Consider the following 18,719-nt stretch of genomic DNA (forward strand, 5'->3'; position numbering starts at 1 on the left):
TTTGGAGACGGAAATTACTGAATTGCTGCACTTCCTGTGGGGGTATATGTACCCGTGCTGACGTCAGATCAGTCTCCAACTGCTAGCACGAGCACACTATACCCACTTGTTTTGAGTCCATCTGCTACACGCTAGGAAAAGGGCCTTTAATCTTTGATAACACAAATGCATGAACAACCCCAGTGATGAAAGATCATTGTAATGCTTTTGTAAAATACATTAATTTCTCTTTGTGAGGGAAAGAGCATGTGGACAAAATGGAAGTTGTTACTAAATATTTATGTTAAATTTTGTTAGGTTAAACTTTGTGATGTTAATCCTATTCTTTTGCTGTCAGCTCTCCCACTCTGTAAAACCCTGTTCATTGTAACTTTATCTTTCTAGTTAATTGGTTACCCCTTGTTTCGCTGTAAACCGGTATGGTAAGACCCTAGCCTTGAGTATCGGTATATCAAAAGAATTTAAATAAATAAAATAAATATCCTGTGGACTCCTCCTCCAGTAGCAAGGGATTGGCTCCTAGGGTCCCACCCTCTGTTTGGCCACCCCGCCCCCTCCCCAGGTCTTAAAATAGGCTCCACCCTTTATTTCCCACACCTGCCCTTTTTCTCTTTATGGTTACAGGGGGCAGGAACCAGTGTGCACACCTGACTGTGTCGCCAGGTTTTTCTTCCCCCTCTTTCTAGGATTTTTGGTTCCAGGGAGTTTTTGTTCCTGGGGCTTTATTCTACCTCCCCGGGCTGGCACAGTGACCTCGTCAAAATTACATTTTAGGATCATCCAATATTTTCCTATATACTCCTGGCTTGCCTGTATAGGGCAAGCCAGGTTTCAGACCACACCCTCATTTGGGTAGACATTGGGCTGACGATCATCTGCCTCAGGAACATTGTTGAGATTACTTACCTGATAATCTCCTTTTCCTTAGTGTAGACAGATGGACTCAGAACAAATGGGTATAATATGCTCGTGCTAGCAGTTGGAGACGGATCTGACGTCAGCACGGGTATATATACCCCTACAGGAAGCATAGCAACTCAGTAATCTTCCTTGCAAAAGCTGTTATGGATGTGTGTACTGACGCTCAGTGAAATAGTGAAACATGATTCCCCTGACCGATTGATAGTAGCTGGAGACCGCAAGCATTCCCAACTGGAAGGCGCCAACACCTGGCAAAGGGGACGCTCTTATGGAAACAGATGACATGGCGTACCTTGAATCGGTGAAACCCATGTACACAGGCAGCTGGGCGGGATGCTGAGTCCATCTGTCTACACTAAGGAAAAGGAGATTATCAGGTAGTAATCTCAACATTTCCTGGAATGTAGCCAGATGGACTCAGAACGAATAGGATGTACAAAAGCTTTACTCCCAGCCTGGGCGGGAGGCTGCCTGAGGACCATGTAGGACCGCCCTTGCAAATGCTGTGTCCTCCCTGGCCTGGACATCCAGACGGTAGAACCTGGAGAAGGTATGGAGGGAGGACCACGTCGCCGCTTTACATATTTCTGCAGGCGACAGCATCCTGGATTCTGCCCAAGATGCCGCTTGTGCTCTGGTAGAATGAGCCTTGACTTGTAGAGGCGGAGACTTCCCGGCCTCTACGTAAGCTGCTCTGATAACTTCTTTAATCCAGCAGGCGATAGTGGGCCGAGAGGCCGCTTCACCTTGTTTCTTCCCGCTGTGAAGGACGAATAGAAGGTCAGTCTTTCGTACTCTTTCAGTCATTTCCAGATATCTGGGCAGCAATCTGCCAATGTCAAGATGGCGTAGCAAAAGCCCGTCTTCAGATTTCTTCAGACCTGCCGTGGTTGGCAAAGATATGGTCTCGTTGAGGTGAAATTGTGAGACTACCTTAGGCAAGAAGGATGGAACTGTGTGAAGATGGATAGCCTCAGGAGTGATCCTGAGAAAGGGATCACGGCAAGACAGTGCTTGTAGTTCCGAAATGTGGCGTGCTGAACATACAGCCAGCAAGAACACCATCTTCAAAGTGAGAGAACGGAGAGACAGGCCCCGAAGGGGTCGGAAGGTGGATCCCGCGAGGAAATCCAAAACAATATTGAGGTTCCACAAAGGCACTGGCCACTTTAGTGGCGGACGAATGTGCTTGACTCCTTTCAGGAAGCGAGAAACATCTGGATGCGTGGAAATGGGCTTGCCATCCCTCCTGGGACCATAGCAAGACAGCGCAGCCACCTGAACCTTGATGGAGCTGAGGGAGAGACCCTTCTGAAGTCCATCCTGCAGGAAATCCAAAACAATAGGGATAGTAGTCGCATGCGGGTTGGTGCCATGAGTGTCGCACCATGCTTCAAATACTCTCCAGATCCTGACATAGGTAAGGGATGTGGAAAACTTGCGAGCTCGGAGAAGTGTATCTATCACGGGCTCAGAGTAACCTCTTTTCTTTAGTCTAGCCCTCTCATTGGCCAGACCGTAAGAGAGAATTGAGCTGGATCCTCGTGGAGGATGGGACCTTGACGTAGAAGGTCCCGTAGAGGAGGCAGGGGAAGAGGCTCCCCTGCCAGTAGTCTTCTCATGTCCGCGTACCAGGGTCTTCTTGGCCAGTCTGGTGCCACTAGAACTAGGCCCCGGTGTTTCTGAATCTTGTGGATGATGGCGCCCAGCAGAGACCACGGAGGGAAGGCGTATAGCAGAGTCCCTGGAGGCCATGGCTGAACCAGGGCATCGATTCCGTGTGAGAACGGGTTGCGCTTGTGGCTGAAGTAGCTGGGTACTTGAGCATTGGACCTGTCCGCTAGTAAGTCCATGTCCGGAATCCCCCAGTGATCCACAATCATCTAGAAGGCCGTGGGTGACAGCTGCCACTCTCCCGGATTTAGGCTCTCTCTGCTGAGGAAGTCTGCCGTGGTGTTGTCCTTCCCGGCAATGTGGACGGCAGAGATGTCCTGAAGATTCGCCTCTGCCCAAGCCATCAGTGGGGCGATCTCCAGAGATACCTGTTGACTTCTGGTTCCGCCCTGACGGTTGATGTATGCCACCGTGGTGGCGTTGTCGGACATCACTCTGACTGCTCTGTTTTTCAGTCTGTGAGCAAATCGTAGGCATGCCAATCGGACTGCTCGGGCCTCTAGACGGTTGATGTTCCACGCTGACTCTTCTCTGTTCCACCGCTCTTGTGCGGTGAGTTCTTCGCAGTGTGCTCCCCAGCCGCTCAGGCTGGCATCTGTGGTGAGCAGAGTCCACGTGGGGGAGGACATCTTCGACCCCCTGCTCGTGTGGTTGGACTGCACCACCACCGTAACTGGGTCCGTACTCTGGCTGGCAGAGGTAGGTGCGTGGAATAGTTCCGAAAGCGGGGGCTCCAGCGAGAGAGCAGGGAGCGTTGCAGAGGCCTCATATGGGCCCTTGCCCAAGGTACCACTTCCAGGGTGGATGCCATGAGGCCGAGAACCTGCAGATAGTCCCAAGCTATGGGCCGACTGGCTCCCATCAAGTATTGGAGACGCGTCTGAAGTTTTAACCTTCTCTTGGTAGTGAGACTGACTGTCTGCCTGGGTGTCGAACTGGTCTCCCAGGTATTCCAGTGACTGGGAAGGCTGTAGGCAACTCTTGCTGAGGTTGACTACCCAGCCCAAGCTTTCCAGAAGGGCGATCACTCTGTCGGTTGCCCGATGGCTCTCCTCTCGTGATTTCGCTCTGATCAGCCAATCGTCTAGGTAGGGATGGACAAGGATTCCTTCCCGTCTGAGTGCCGCTGCTACCACTACAACCACCTTGGTGAAGGTCCGCGGTGACGTGGCTATCACGAAGGGCAGAGCCCGGAATTGAAAGTGGCATCCCAGAACCTTGAAGCGTAGGTAGCGCTGATGATCCAGATGGATCAGGATATGCAGGTAGGCTTCTGACAAGTCTAGGGCCGTGAGGAATTCTCCTGGCTGTACTGCGTTCTTGACAGAGCACAGAGTTTCCATGCGAAACCTCGGGACCCTTAAGTATTGATTGACTGACTTGAGGTCCAGTACAGGCCGAAAGGTGCCCCCTTTCTTGGGTACCATGAAATAAATGGAATAGTGTCCAGAATTCACTTCCCATGCAGGTACTGGGATGATGGCTTTCAAGGACAGGAGCCTCGCCAGGGTAGCTTCCAATGCTGCTTTCTTGTGTATGGGACATGAAGATTCCATAAACTTGTCCGGAGGGAGGTGATGAAAGTCCAGATAATACCCCTCTCGGATGATGGCGAGTACCCACTGGTCCGACGTAATCTCGACCCATCTGGGGTAGAAGAGGGTTAACCTGCCCCCTATGGCTCCGTCCCCCAGATGAATCGGGGGATTCTCATTGTGAGACGCGGCCGGGACCTGAGCCCGGGCCTGCTCCCCTCTTGCGCTGCTTGGTCCGAAAGGATTGATTCCGGGCCTGAGGACGAGGCGCCTGGTAGCGACTCCTGTAGGGAGTGAAGCGCTGGGAGCTTCTACCCCTGGAGGGCCTTGGAAAGGCGCGCTAGTTCCTTCTGAACCGATCTTCCGGCAGTCGAGGTACTGGAGAGGCGCCCCATGTGCTGGCCAGTCTATCAAGATCGCTGCCAAACAGGAAAGAGCCCTTAAAGGGCAATCTGGTGAGGCGTATCTTCGAAGGAGCATCGGCTGACCATTTCCGGATCCACAGCTACCTCCTGGCAGCTTCGGAGGATGAGATCCCCTTGGCTGTTGTCCAGACTAGGTCTGATGCAGCATCCGTGAGGAACGAGAGAGCTGACTCCATGTCTGCTGCTGGAGCGTTGTTCCTGACCTGTGACAAACAGGAACGCATCACCACTGTGCAGCAGGTTGTGATCCGCAAAGAGCTGCCATCTCAAAAGTCTGTTTCAGAATGGCGTCCAGTCGCCAGTCATGAGGCTCCTTGAGGGCCGCTCCCCCCTCAACTGGAATGGTAGTGCGCTTAACCACAGCGCTAATCAAGGCGTCCACCTGAGGGCACGCCAGCAGCTCCTGGATAGCCGGTGCCAGGGGGTACATGCCTGTCAGGGCCCGACCCCCTTTGAATGAGGCCGCTGGTGCAGCCCATTCTAAATCTATCAGTTGTTGTGCCGCTTGCAAGAATGGAAAATGGCGGGCTGTAGGACGAAGACCTTCCAGCAGGGGGTTCTGCGCAGAGGGTACCGTAGCACTGGGACCTGTAATATTCAACTCCACCAGGCACTGAGACACCAGGTCGGAGAGATCCTCTTTAGGGAAGAACCGCCTCATGGTTCTATATGGCTCAATCCCTGAGGGAAGTTCCCCCTCGTCCGGGAGTTCGGACTCGTCCGGTGAAACCTCTGGGTCCGACTGATCCGGACTGTCTAGCGGCGGGAGGTCCCGCTGACGATAAGGGCGTGAGGGTCCAGGAACAGGATCCCCTGGAGCCACAACCGCAGCAGCAGCCGCAGCAGCCACCGCAGCAGGAACAGCAGGAATAGCAGGGCCTGGACGGGAGGCTGTTTGCATCTGTACAAAGGCATGAATCCCCTTTAAAGAGATCCACCCAGGAAATGGAAGCGGTCTCTAATCGCCGGGGTACGAGATCCCCCGGGATTCCAGGTTGGTCGAGACTGCCCGCTAAATCCGGGGTAGCCCCTGGGGAACTGGCAGCAAATCGTGGCTGAGACTGGTCCTGGCCCGAGGGTCCCACGGCCTCCTCACATTGGGCACATAGGGAGTCTGGCTCTTCACTGCGCGTGGCTCTAAGCTGGCATGCAGAGCAGAGGCCGAGGGCTTTAATGCCGGAGGCAGGAGGCGCCCCTGCCGAAGACGCTGAGGCGTTCTGTTCCATTGAAAAATATGCGCTTAATGAGAAGCGGCAGCAATATATACTTAATACAACAGGCGCTCAATAATCTGCGGCAGCAATATACGCTTAATGCAACAGGCGCTCAATAATATGCGGCAGCAATATACGCTTAATGCAACAGGCGCTCAATAATATGCGGCTAGCAATATACGCTCAATGATATGCAATATGCTCTCAGCAATATGCGGCTAGCAATATACGCTCAATGATATGCAATATGCTCTCAGCAATATGCGGCTAGCAATATACGCTCAATGTCATCCAATATGCTCTCAGCAATAGGCGGCTAGCAATATATGCTCAATGTTATCCAATATGCTCTCAGCAATATGCGGCTGAGCAATGTACGCTGAACAATATGCAATATGCTCTCAGCAATATGCGGCTTAGCAATGTACGCTTAATAATATAATATGCGCGTAGTCATAGACAGGCGCCTATCATGGGCGCTCAATACCTGAGCAAGGCCAACAAAATGGCGCTCTTCCACGGCGTGCCGCCTACAGGCCACGCCGCCGATCCTCGTTCCTCGGAGACCAAAGAATAAGAGATGTACGCCTTACCTGATCCTCGGCGCTTCCCGGCTGGAACCCGGGCGGTCTCCGGCTGCGGGGGGGAGAGGGCAAATACCTTCACCGCCGCGCTTTGAGGAAATGCACCCGCTGCCTCGTCCACGCCGGGACCGAGGCACCTCGTTCGCCCCGCCCGAGCCTCGCCCGGGGGCTACGTCCCTGCCGCGATTCGGCCACCGGACCGAGGACTTAAACCTCCGGGGGATCACGGAAATCACCCCAGGGAACTCAACTGGGGGAGGGACCCCAAGGGTATCACCGCAGGAGTGCGGGGCTCGATGGTGCTGTAGAAGTCTTAGTAAGAAGAAAGTAGAAAGTAGATTGGAAACACGCTCAGCGAGCGTGCAGGCTCTCCAAACTGCTTTGGAGACGGAAATTACTGAGTTGCTACACTTCCTGTAGGGGTATATATACCCGTGCTGACGTCAGATCTGTCTCCAACTGCTAGCACGAGCATACTATACCCATTTGCTCTGAGTCCATCTGGCTACACGCCAGGAAATGGTGGAAATTTCCATCTTACCTGACAAGTGATTCAGAGTTCAGAAATTTCTCCCAACAAAATGGATACACTTTCAGGTCTCCAATACTCAAAGACTCCCTGAGCCTTTTCTGGGAAACCAGCAAGGCTGTACTCAGATGGGAGAAAATCTCTTATTTAAGGCACAGGAACAAATGTTTAAATGCAAATATTTTAGAGCTAGAAGATAAACTAAAAGAGGCTAAGAGAACCATGATTGCTCTACCTTCCTCAGAACATTCTGCAAGCTATCATGTGGTACTTAGCTCCTTACAGGCTCATCTTCATCAACACGCAAACAATTTTCACTATGCGGAACACACCTATTTTAAATATGGAAATAAAACTGGGAAACTGTTAGAAAACTTAATAAAAGTCTGAAGTAAAACATATAGAAAAATTGAAAACTCCAAGATACCTGGGCAGTTCGAGGGGCAGACATTGGTGAAGTGCTATGTTCATTTTATGAGAAGCTCTACACAGACGATAGACTGGGGTGGGGGGGGCAGACTGAAGAAAAAAAGATTCATTAAAAACATCCCAATTCCCCAAATCTGAGCCCAACAACTAACATACCTAAAAACACCAATCCCCTACGGGAATATTGAATACCATTAAATTGAGTAAAACAGGAAAAGCGCCAGGACCAGACTGTTTTTCTTATGATTATTATAAAATTTTGGGAGGACATGTGATAGACCCACTGTGCCATTTCCATAAAGATGCGTTAATAGGTGCATTCCCTCAAAATTTTAATAAAGCTTATATCACAGTATTGCTGTTCCTGCGCTGCCCCCTGAAACAAGAGCACAAAGGAAAAAAAGGACTTGGACTGTTTAGGGCGGTCCTCAGGCAGCTTATGAATCTTGTTGTCGCCTAAAGATTTGATAAGATGTTCCAGGTCCTCCCCAAAAAGCAACTTACCCTTGAATGGGAAAGTAACTGCGATTTAGAAGAGGAGTCTGCCACCCAATTTCGCAGCTAGAGGCGGCGTCTGGCAGACACCGCTGAAACCATGGCTCTGGCCTGCATCCTGAGGAGATCATATGGGGCATCAGCCCCATATGCAACTGTGGCCTCCAGCCACTCCGCCTGCTCCGCCTCTGCAGACGGGAGGTCCTGGGTGCCGAGTAGTTGGTGAACCCACCTGAGACTTGCACGCTTCATGAGACTGTTACAGACTGTCGCCCGAACACCGAGCACTAGAACTTCAAAGATCCTTTTGAGATGTACCTCCAACTTCCGATCCTGAAGGTCCTTCAAAGCCGTCGCTCCAACCACCGGGATTGGTGGTTCTCTTTGTGACAGCGGAAACCGAAGCATCCATCTTAGGGACCTTGAGCATCTCTAGGCAGTGGTCCGGGAGGGGATAGAGCTTGTCTATTGCTCTAGCCACTCGTAAGCCGGATTCCCATTCCCGGAAAAGTAACTGCATTAGCATAGGATGAAAAGGGAAGGTACATAGAGGGGCTCTCAGTCCTACCAGGACAGGGTCCACGTTATTGAAACCGGGGGTACTAGCCGATTCCTCTGGAAGGATCTAGGCCCAACTCGGCTAGAAAAAAAAGGGAGGAGTGGATCCAGCTCCTACCGTTGGAACAAGCGTAAGACTCGCGGGTAGTCCCCTTCGACCGGTGGATTCTGAATTAAAGGATCTGCATCCGGATCAGGATCCGGGAACTGAGATAGGAGGATCCGGCGACTTCTGCGCCCCTGGTATGGTCCAAACCCGATTAGTCCCCTGGGAATCTGGGAGCTTGGGTCCCTGGTCTGTAGAATCCCTAGGCACCTTTGCAGGTGGAGGGCCTATAGGAACCTTTACAGGTGGGGGGTCTTTGGGGGGGATCCTCCTGCTGCAGCAAGCTGGCGACATAAGCTCTGTGTAATAAAAGTACAAAATCAGTAGTAAAATGAGAAGAGGCTTTCCCTGGAATTGGAGGAGGGGGGATATTGTCCTGAGGGTCCAGGATCAAATCTGGAGAGTCCACGGGGATTACATTTATTTATTTATTTTATGGCTTTTATATACCGACAAACGTTGGGAACATCTCATCGGTTTACATAGAACAAAAATTAGCAACAGGCTTTACAGGTAACATGTAACTAACAAGGAACAGAAGTATCAACAGGCTTTATAGGGAACACAACTATTGAGGAATATAAACTTAGAATAGAGATAAATTAGTGAACGTTGAGTAAACATAGTTTGCATGGAGGATACAAAGAACATGCTATATACAAATAATGTGCAGGGGTTAGCTCGTAAAAGGATTTGAGAAAGGCTGAGGTGGCAGTAGAGCGAGACAGACTGAGGTGGTAGAAGTGTGAGTGGTCGGTTAGGTGTAAGACTGCTTGAAGAGCCAAGTCTTAAGGTTTTGTCTCAATATTTTAGGGCAGGTTTCTTGGCGGAGTGAGGCTGGTAGTTTGTTCCAAAGGTAATCCGGAGGGGATTGAGGAACTTCAGAATCCCTTCCACCGTCCAGCAAAGAAACAGGCTTGATGTGTGCAGCAGGAGGCAGACTCTTCATATGAGATACAAAAATGGCAATAGAGGCATCAGGAGGGTGGGGGGGGGGGGGGGGAGGAGTTGCTGCAGGAAGGGCAAAGTCCTTCTGTGCCTGGCTGCTGCAAGCGAGCAGGAGAGAGAGAAAACTGCTCTCCACTCCTTCCCCCATAAGCTTGCTGGTCCTCGTACAAAGTACTGATTAATAAAAAGTAAAAACCTTTCCTCTTTTTTTTTTTCAGACAGCTTACAGTGACAGAGGAATTTTACTTCTCTGACAACAGACCAGAGGCATAAAACGTCTCAGGGGTCTCAACCTGAGGCATGAAACTTCAGGGGTTTCAACAGGGGAAAGACTGGAACACCAGTATCACCCCAGAGCCAGGCAAGAGACCCCAGGGAAAAGGGTCCTAGGATGAAAAATCAAGGGGTCAGGACCCCCCCAGGCCCAAACAAGAGCGAGGAGTCAGAACAAAACTGCTGCTGATTAATAAACTTTTTTTTTTTTTTTTACACTTCTTAAACACTGGGAATTAAACCAATACTTGCTTGATCCTTTATAAATAGAGAAGGGAGAAGAACTTCCGCAAACCAAAAACTGCTACAAAGAAAGGGAACCACAGGTTCTGCTATCTGCAACTCCCAAGCGCTTCCCTCTCTTGCAATAAGCTTGGAAAAGCTTTGATCGGGTCTCATGGCATTCTCGGCTCTTTATTGCTTTGGCCTGTTGGGAGCTGTGGTTACCTACATTTCTCTACTATATAAGGATCAGACATCCAATCTTTTAGTTAATGGGAGTACATCTAAAGCCTTCATCCCACAAAGAGGGGTGAGTCAGGGCTGTCCATTGTCTCCACTGCTTTTACTCCTGGGGGAATTCTGCACTACTGTGGAACGCAGAATTGCCAAATTCTGCGCAGAAAATAGCAGAGGCAGCCCCGGCATGCCGCGAACGGAGCGCATCCCACAGCACACGCTCCATTTGCGGCGAAGATGAAGGCCCGGCGTGCCATTCGTGGCAAAAAAGGGGAGGCCCCCATGTGCTGTGCTCCATTCGCAGCCAAGATGAAGGCCCAGCACGCCGTTCGTGGTGCACACGGGGGGGCCTTCCCTTTTCGCCGTGAACGGCACGCCGGGTCTTCATTTTTGCCCGAATGGAGCGCGTCCCGCGGCATGCCGGTGAGAGAGAATGTGTGTCAGAGAGGAGAGGGGAGGGTGACAGAGCATGGTTGCTAAGAGGGGGGGTGGGGAGGGTGAGAGCAGGAGAGTGTGAGAGCATGGGAGGTAAGAGGGTAGGTGGGGGGATGCCTGAGTGTGGGTTTCAGAGAGAGGGAGCCTATATGAGGGGGAGGGGGATGCCAGTGAGAGAGAATGTGTGTGAGAAAGGAAAGGGAGGGTGAGGGAGGGTGAGACACAGCTTGGTTGGTAAGAGGGGGAGTGGGGGGATGCTTGAGTGTGGGTTTCAGAGAGAGGGAACCTATATAAGGAGATTGTGAAGGAGTGTGTATGTGCGTGAGAGATTGGCAGATCGTGTGTATGAAAAAGGGATCATGTGAATGTGAGTGTGCTAGCCTGTGTGAAGGGATTGTATATGTGTGAGACAGAGCTTGTGTGAAGGGCTGCGTGAGAGAGCAACATAGGTAGCCTGTGTGAGGATGTATGTGTGAAAGAGAAATGGAGCTTGTGTGGGTGTGTATGCAAGAGAGAGAGGGCCCTGTATGAGGGGATGTGTGTGCGAGAGAGGGAGCCTGTATGAGGGTGTGTGTATGTGGAAGGGACACAGTGAATTTCTAGGGAAATTCTGTTCAAAATATTTAAAAAATTCTGCAACTTTCAGTAATAACTTTTTTCTGTAATAATTTAAAATGTAATTAAAGACTGTCATGTAAATTGTGTTATTTTGACCAAAATAAAGTTTGCAGAATTTTCAGTTTTTGTGCGCAGAATTCCCCCAGGAGTATGCTTTATATACTCTCTATTGATCCACTTCTCCAGATCATAGCAGATGACAAAAATTTCGGGCCTCGATGTGAGAAGAACCTCTTAAAATAGCAGCTTTTGCTGATAATATAATTTTTTTTTAACCAACCCCCAAATTTCTTTACCAAAGGTCTATTCTCGGGTCTCAAATCTGAGGCAATGTAGGTACATGGGAATCTTAAATTAAACTGGGGGATCAACTTTTCCGCTGCATTGGAATGACACAAATGACACAAATATTAAATACCTAGGGATACTAATTCCTTCTGCAATAGATCAAATATATCATTGTAACATACACCCAATGTTGCAAAAATTACAAACAATTGAAGGCACGTTTGAGACAGTGGTCAAATTTCCTTCTTTCCCTAACTGGCAGAATTAATTTATTCAAAATGACGAACTCCCTAAATGGTTGTACTTTCTACAAATGCTCCCCATATGGCTAAACAAAGCTGAGGGATTGGAAATTAATAGAACACTTAGACAGTTCATATGGAAGGAAAAGAAAGCTAGACTAGCATTAAGTCATTTATGTGAGTCAATTACAAATAGCTTGTCCAGATTTCCAGAAATACAATTTAGTTTGCATGAAGGGTCAATTTGAAGGATTGGTTTTCTGGATCCTCTTACTTTTCACCGATAGCCCACTTACAAAGTTGGTTTAAAGGTTACTTGCTATCCACTCTTGTCCAACTCACCCCCTTACAAATCCCTGTTCAACCCAAACATTTCCTAATTCTATCTTCCAGGCGACAGGCTTGGTCTGGTCATATCTTTGTAAACTACTTAAAGTAGGTTCAACTTTAACTCCACTGTTGATAATTTGTGGAAACCCGTTATTCCAACCGGGGACTGAGAAGTATAGCTTTCAAGATTTACAACAAGAATACCTGCTGCCCAGCTCAGACTTCTATGCCTACCTACAACTTTGGCACTATGTACTAAACTCTGGCCTAAACACTTTCCCCCACAGCATAAAACAGCAATTGGAGGAGCTTTTCATTGACCACCATTCTGTGAAGTTCTCTTGTTCTAAATTCTCTAAATTGTTAACCACATACATTAAAATTGAGAACTATCCAGATCTAAAAAATAGATAGTCTAAGTACCCTGCTCTAACGCTATCCTCCGATGAAACAATTATTTACAAAATATAGCACGTGTCTCAGAAAATACAAATTTAAGGGAACTGCTACTCAAGTTTATTTGGCAGATAAACTATTCCAAAACTAAAGCCTTCCAGGTGAAGATATGTTCTTCGCCCATTTGTCTTAAGTGTGAAATTTTTTATGGTGATTTCTTACACTGTTTTTGGTCCTGCCCAAAGATCATGACATTCTGGTCACAAAAACAAGCATTTTGTTCCATTGCATGCGCTCAGGACATTCCAGAGGACCCTAGAGTTTGGCTGTTTGGCCTATACCCCTGTAAACAAATTAAGTTCACCAAATCTCAGACAATTTTTTTGGACAAAGCTAGTTTAATGACTAAGCAAACTATCTTGTCAGTCTGGCTTACCTCAGAGATTCCAACTTTCCCACATTGGACTTATAAAATGATTAAACTAGCTACATTCAATTACAAGACGGCTAAAGAATCCACTCCATGTAAGTGGGACGTGACTAAGCAAATCTGCTCCCAGTTTATTCAGCATCAATCTCAGGAGATTAAAAATAGTTTTGCAGCCCTGTGTCCTGAAGGAAAAGACAAGAGGAAGGAAATAATCTCTTTCCCCTGTTCTACCTAATCTAACTGGTCCTTAATGGTTACAGGAGGACCAAAAGAGCTAAAGGACCCTTCAAATGAAGTCAAATGAAGTTACTTTCTCATACACTGGAATCAGTCTCTACGCTCAATAGCCCATTAAACTCAATGCATACTGGGGCAAGGGAGGGAATCACAATACAAAAAAACTTTGCTATAGAAATTTGTGTATAAAACATTAGATGCAGTCATGTGTTTCACTCTTAAATTAATTATTAAACAACACTGTTAGTAGCATTGATAGCCTTATTCTTAAGTATTATTACTGTTCAAACCAATGCTCTGTCTTGTCATTTAATGGTTATTAACGATGACTTTCAAATGTTCATACCAGCTGGGCTTCAAAGTACTGTTACTGTTGTATGATATAACTATTGACTGTACTGTTTGTGTACGAATCAATAAAAAGAAGAAAAAAAAACATTAACTGCTACACTTAAATCAGTTGGCTCACAAAAAACTGCTGATTGTCTCAGTCAGTCTGTCCACCTAAAAACATATATTCCAGCAGATAAAGGGTCTTTTTCTCTCTTTCTGCCAGTTCCATCACTTTTAGGGTTTCAAATGTCACACTGTTGCCGAGGCTCCGAGGGTGACATCAGCTTGCTCCATCTTTGGGCTTAACCTCATTGGCTCTAGCTGCTGAAGCCTATGAAACACTGCCAACTGTTGTCCAGTGTAGGATTGTCAGGAAAAAATAAATGTTCAAGTTTTATATGGTAAGATAATATTAAGAATCAAACTCTTATTTTGCCAGACCCAATGCAGAAATGTAGGTTTTTTGGAAAGAGATGAAGAGTTACATCTTTCTGTGCATCTCTAGAATACTATCTATTACTGTCACTCAACTACGCAATTCTAGTTGCTGTATTGGTCCTGCCAAAATTGGATTAAGTTGATACCTTTAAATTGTTGTAGCATGTATGTTTGTTTTCAAGTCCACAGACCCTTTCTACATTACAATAGATTTGCAAATTTTTTTTTAACTCACTTTTGCATAAATAAGTAGATTCCAGCTTCTCTCAAAAAAAAATCCCACTATTAAACATGCTGCCTATAAAGTACTTATGATCTTCAGCATTCCGTTCTTGTATTACTAGTTCTGAAACATAACTTCTCCCAAAATATGCTGTCTAAAAAGAGCATAAAATACATATTTAAATGCAATGTGACTCCTTTAAGTCTATAAATGTTCAAATGGTTCACACAAATGGCAGTCTACTACAAAAAAAAAAAAAAAAACACACAACCTTAATCTTCAAAGCAAAAAAAAAATGTTCATAGAAAAGTAGAAAGCCAAGACTGCTCAGGAATCGTATTGCATATTTACCTTGTCTCATCAGCATTAGCTGGTGCTCATGTCTAGCTGTTTCCATTTCAGCTTCTAGTTTCTCTTTGGCTTCCCTCATGTTCCTGTCAACTTGATGACGCTGTTGCTTTTCCATTTCATCCAGGGCTTTCCATCGGGATGAATACTCAAATTCAAATGTTCCAGGTTGAGCAAAGCGTGGCGGCTGCTCTCTCTCCCTAAAATATTAACATACCTGATTCTAACATACCCATTACCCAAGATCTTATTTATCAAGAATCAGATGATTTTAAACACTCAAAGTCTGGTCAATAGTCAATATATTAGCAGTCAAAAGCATCCCCTCAAAATGTTGTAACCCACAGAATGCTCCAAGAAGCACAGGCTAACAGTGTCTAATCAGCTAAGTTAGTCAATCAAGGAATCAACTTGTAGTAGGACCTAGGCAAACACTTTCTGCTTCAGGACAGTAAAATGACTTTCTGGTCTCACTGGCCAGTATAACTTTTTCAGCTCCAGATAAAGCAGATTTGCTTACCTGTAAATAGGTGTTCTCCAAAGACAAGGATATCAGGCCTCACACATGGGTGACATTCGATAAGCAAGTTGCTTACCGTAAACCGTGTTTCCATAGATAGCAGGATGAATTAGCCATGCTGCCTGGGAGCATGCACGCGACCAAAGTAGGCGGAGATTCTCTCAGTAAGTCACAGAGCCTTGAACTCTGTGCGGTCGTCTTCCCGCATGAACCCAAGTCCTCCCCTCAGTCTCTTTGTAGCCAAGCCAGTATTCATGAAATTAAGTTTTCTTTATTTGACTGGCTAGGGAGGCGGACGGGATTGCATGGCTAATTCATCCTGCTATCTACAGAACACCGATAACAGTAAGCAAACTTGCTTTTTCTTGTCGATAGCAGGGCTGAATTAGCCATGCTGTCTGGGAGTCCCAAGCTTTCGGATTGTGTCCACTTGTTGCAGACAGTAATGCGATGTGAAAGTATGAATGGATGACCAAGTAGCTGCTTTACAGATGTCTATCAATGCTACCTTCTTGAGATGAGCACTCATGTCAATGTGGCTCGTATCTGGTGCGCATGAGGTCTTTTGTCTAGTTTAATAGAGCATTTCTCGTAGCAAAACAATGCATTGCGATAACCAGTTGGCAACAGTTCTTTTAGAGACTGGATGACCAGGGTTGTTGGAGTTAAGAGAGAGAAAGAGCTGAGAAAGTCTAGAAGGAGAATGAGTTCTCTGTTTATAGTAAGCCAGAGCCCATTTACAATCCAGCGAGTGTAGGAGGCGGTCTCGCTCATTGTGATGAAGCTTCGGCATGAAGATCGGCAAGGTGATAGTCTGATTGAGATGGAAAGCAGATACCACCTTGGGCAAAAAGGTGGGGTGAGGTCAAGGCAGTCTACTACAAAAAAAAAAACCCCTTAATCTTCAAAACAATCAAACCAAGAAAGGAATGTAGTGAACTAAGGTTTGCTATTCGTTCACTCTTATAGCTGATGTGATCGCCACCAAGAATACCATTTTCCAGGTGAGGTATTTTACGTGACAAGTTTCCAAAGGCTCAAAAGGAGACATCATTAGCTGTTAAGAACATGCCATACTGGGTCAGACCAAGGGTCCATCAAGCCCAGCATCCTGTTTCCAACAGTGGCAATCCAGGCCATAAGAACCTGGCAAGTACCCAAAAACTAAGTTCTAGGATAATGTTAAGGTCCCAGGGTACAGGTGGTCGGAGGTGAAGCATACCTCGCATGAATCTGGAGACCAGAGTGACTGGAAATGAGAAGGCCATTGTGGGGTTGATGAAAGGCCGCAATAGCACTGATGTACACAAACTGATGTGGTAGCTAGACCAGTTTGGTAGAGAGAGTGGAGGTACTCTAGGAGATCTGCAGCAGTAATGGAGAAAGGATCAAGATTCCGAGGTCTGCACCATTCGGAGTATCGATGCCATTTCCCTATATAATTGTGCCGGGTTGAAGGTTTCCTTGAGGCAATAAGTAGATCTTCCACCTGGTAAGGAAAGCCAAGGTGCTTTAATATCTGCCTTTCAATCTCCACACCATCAGGTGGAGGGATTGATGCATCGGATGGAGGAGTGAACCTCCTTCCTGTTTGAGGAACTGTTAATCGGCCCCCAGAGGAAAGGGTGGGGCTATGGAAAGGCGGATGAGATACGCATACCATGGTTGTCTCGGCCAAGCTGGAGCTATGAGAATCATGTCCGCTATTGTCTTGAATACATTTCTGAATGGTCCTTGATATTAGAGGGATGGGAGGATAGACATACAGCAAGCCATCCGTCCATGGAATGAGGAAGGCGTCTGGAGCATATTGAATCTTGCTGGGGTAAACTGAGCAAAGAACTTGAGTTTGTCGGTTTTCCTCCATGACAAAGAGGTCAATTGTTGGGAAGCCCCACTGTTGGAAGATGGTGAGGGCTACCTCTCGATTTAAAGTCCATTCGTGTGGGTGAAAAACTCTGCTCAGGCGATCCACCGTAACACTGTCCAGACCCGGCAAATAGGTGGCCTGGAGGGATACATTGGTTACCTCAGCCCAATGGAGTACTGACAGTGTCCATGAACCAGACCCTCCCCTTTGTTTATGTAAAACATGGCGACTTGGTTGTCTGTGTACACCATGAGGCGTTTTCCTTTGACCTGAGAGAAGGTGGTCTATAGTGCTCTCCCGATTGCCCGTAGTTCCAGGAGGTTGACCTGGTATTTGAATTCCTTGGGAGACCACAAGCCTTGTGTCCTGAGATCGGCAAGATGGGCTCCCCAACCCTTCCTGAAGGCATCTGTCGTATTAGTTGATGAGGAGGAACTCGCCCCACCAACCTCCTGTGGATAGGTTGGTGGGAGAGAGCCACCACTGAACGTCTTCAACCACTGGTTTGGTTACCAGTACTTTGGTTGTTAGCGGTTGTAGGAATTGAGACCAATGCTGTTTGAGGCCCCATTGCAAGCGACGCATGTGTAGTCTCGTGTGAGACATGACATGAATAGCTGCCACCATACGACTCAACAGCTAAAGTGCTCAATGTGCAGAGGAATGAGATTGGCTGCGCAAGTGTTATGCCAGGCAGGAGAGAGTCAAGGGTCTGTCTTGTGGTAGGTAGGCTCTTCCCGCTACCGTACTGATTAGGGCTTCAATGAACTGTAGTGACTGGGTAGGCTGTAGGTGCGATTTCTCATAATTTATTAGGAAACCTAGGTTTGTAGACACTTGATCGTGCGTACTGTGTGTGTTCTCAGAGCATTTGGGTCTGAGGCTACTAAAAGCCAGTCGTCCAGATAGGGAAAGATCTGGACTGACAGTTGTCTGAGATGAGCCACCGCCACTGCTAGGCATTTTGTAAACACTCTCGGGGCTGAGGAAAGGCCAAACAGCAGGACCTTGTATTGGTAGTGTCTGTTTTGGATCCAAAAACAGAGGTAGCACCAGGAGGAGGGGTGCATAGGTATATGCGAGTACGCCTCCTTCAGATTGATGGAACACATCCAATTGTTGGGTTGTAGGAGAGGGAGGATGTTCTTGAGAGAGGTCATCTTGAACTTCTTCTTCTGAATGTGTCTGCTGAGGTTCCGTAAGTCTAGAATGGGGCGAAGCCCGCCTGACTTCTTTGGGTTGAGAAAGTATTGGGAATAGAATCCATCATCCTGTTGCTGCAGAATCCTTTGAACAGACCTCTGTATTAATAGACTTGAGATTTCTGCTTGGAGTAATGGTAACTGGGTGGCTGCCTCTCAAAGAGAGGCAACATGAGGAAGAGATGGAATAGATACGAAGTTCAAGTGATAATCCTCTCGGATGATCTCGAGAACCCAACAATCCAGGGTGATAAGACTCCCAAGTGTTGTAAAAAGGTTGGAGACGTCCTCCTATGAAATGTGGTGGGGGTGGCTCGGCGAGTGTCAAAAATTAGGTGGCTGCTTCTGTGGAGCTGCCGGGCTCTGCCTGGGTTGTCTCGACTGATGTGGACGTGTGCAAGATTGATGGGGTTGACCGGAAGGTCTCAGTTAGTGTAATTATGTGACCAATACTTAGGAAAGGGTCGTAATTGGCCTCTTGGATAAGACCTGGGTTTGAAAGAAGGGAAGTACTTTTGAGATGTTACTTGATGTTCCGAGCGGGAAGTAAGAACTTGTCTCTGAATAAATTATCTCCTTTGCAAAGGATGTCCGCTAGCTTTTCATTGACAGTCTCGAATTGCACTTGCCCTCAACCAGGCAAGGCGTCTGGAAGCAAC

The 18,719-nt window shown here is 47.4% G+C and overlaps 1 protein-coding gene across 7 annotated transcripts in view; it reads right to left on the reverse strand.

Annotated features, from left to right (window-relative positions):
- The window catches only part of PSPC1 (paraspeckle component 1), a 465,349-nt gene that overhangs the window by 331,949 nt on the left and 114,681 nt on the right, over window positions 1-18,719 (reverse strand). For all 7 annotated transcript variants that reach the window (XR_003856885.1, XM_029602504.1, XM_029602500.1 and 4 more), the window contains exon 4: window positions 14,472-14,668. Coding sequence is in view for 6 of the 7 variants with exons in the window: in XM_029602504.1 (XP_029458364.1) it covers window positions 14,472-14,668 (197 nt within the window). In the remaining variant the exon portion in view is untranslated. The remainder of the gene's footprint in view (window positions 1-14,471; window positions 14,669-18,719) is intronic.

Source organism: Rhinatrema bivittatum, chromosome 5, assembly GCF_901001135.1.
Source record: "Rhinatrema bivittatum chromosome 5, aRhiBiv1.1, whole genome shotgun sequence".
Classification (NCBI taxonomy): Eukaryota; Metazoa; Chordata; class Amphibia; order Gymnophiona; family Rhinatrematidae; genus Rhinatrema; species Rhinatrema bivittatum.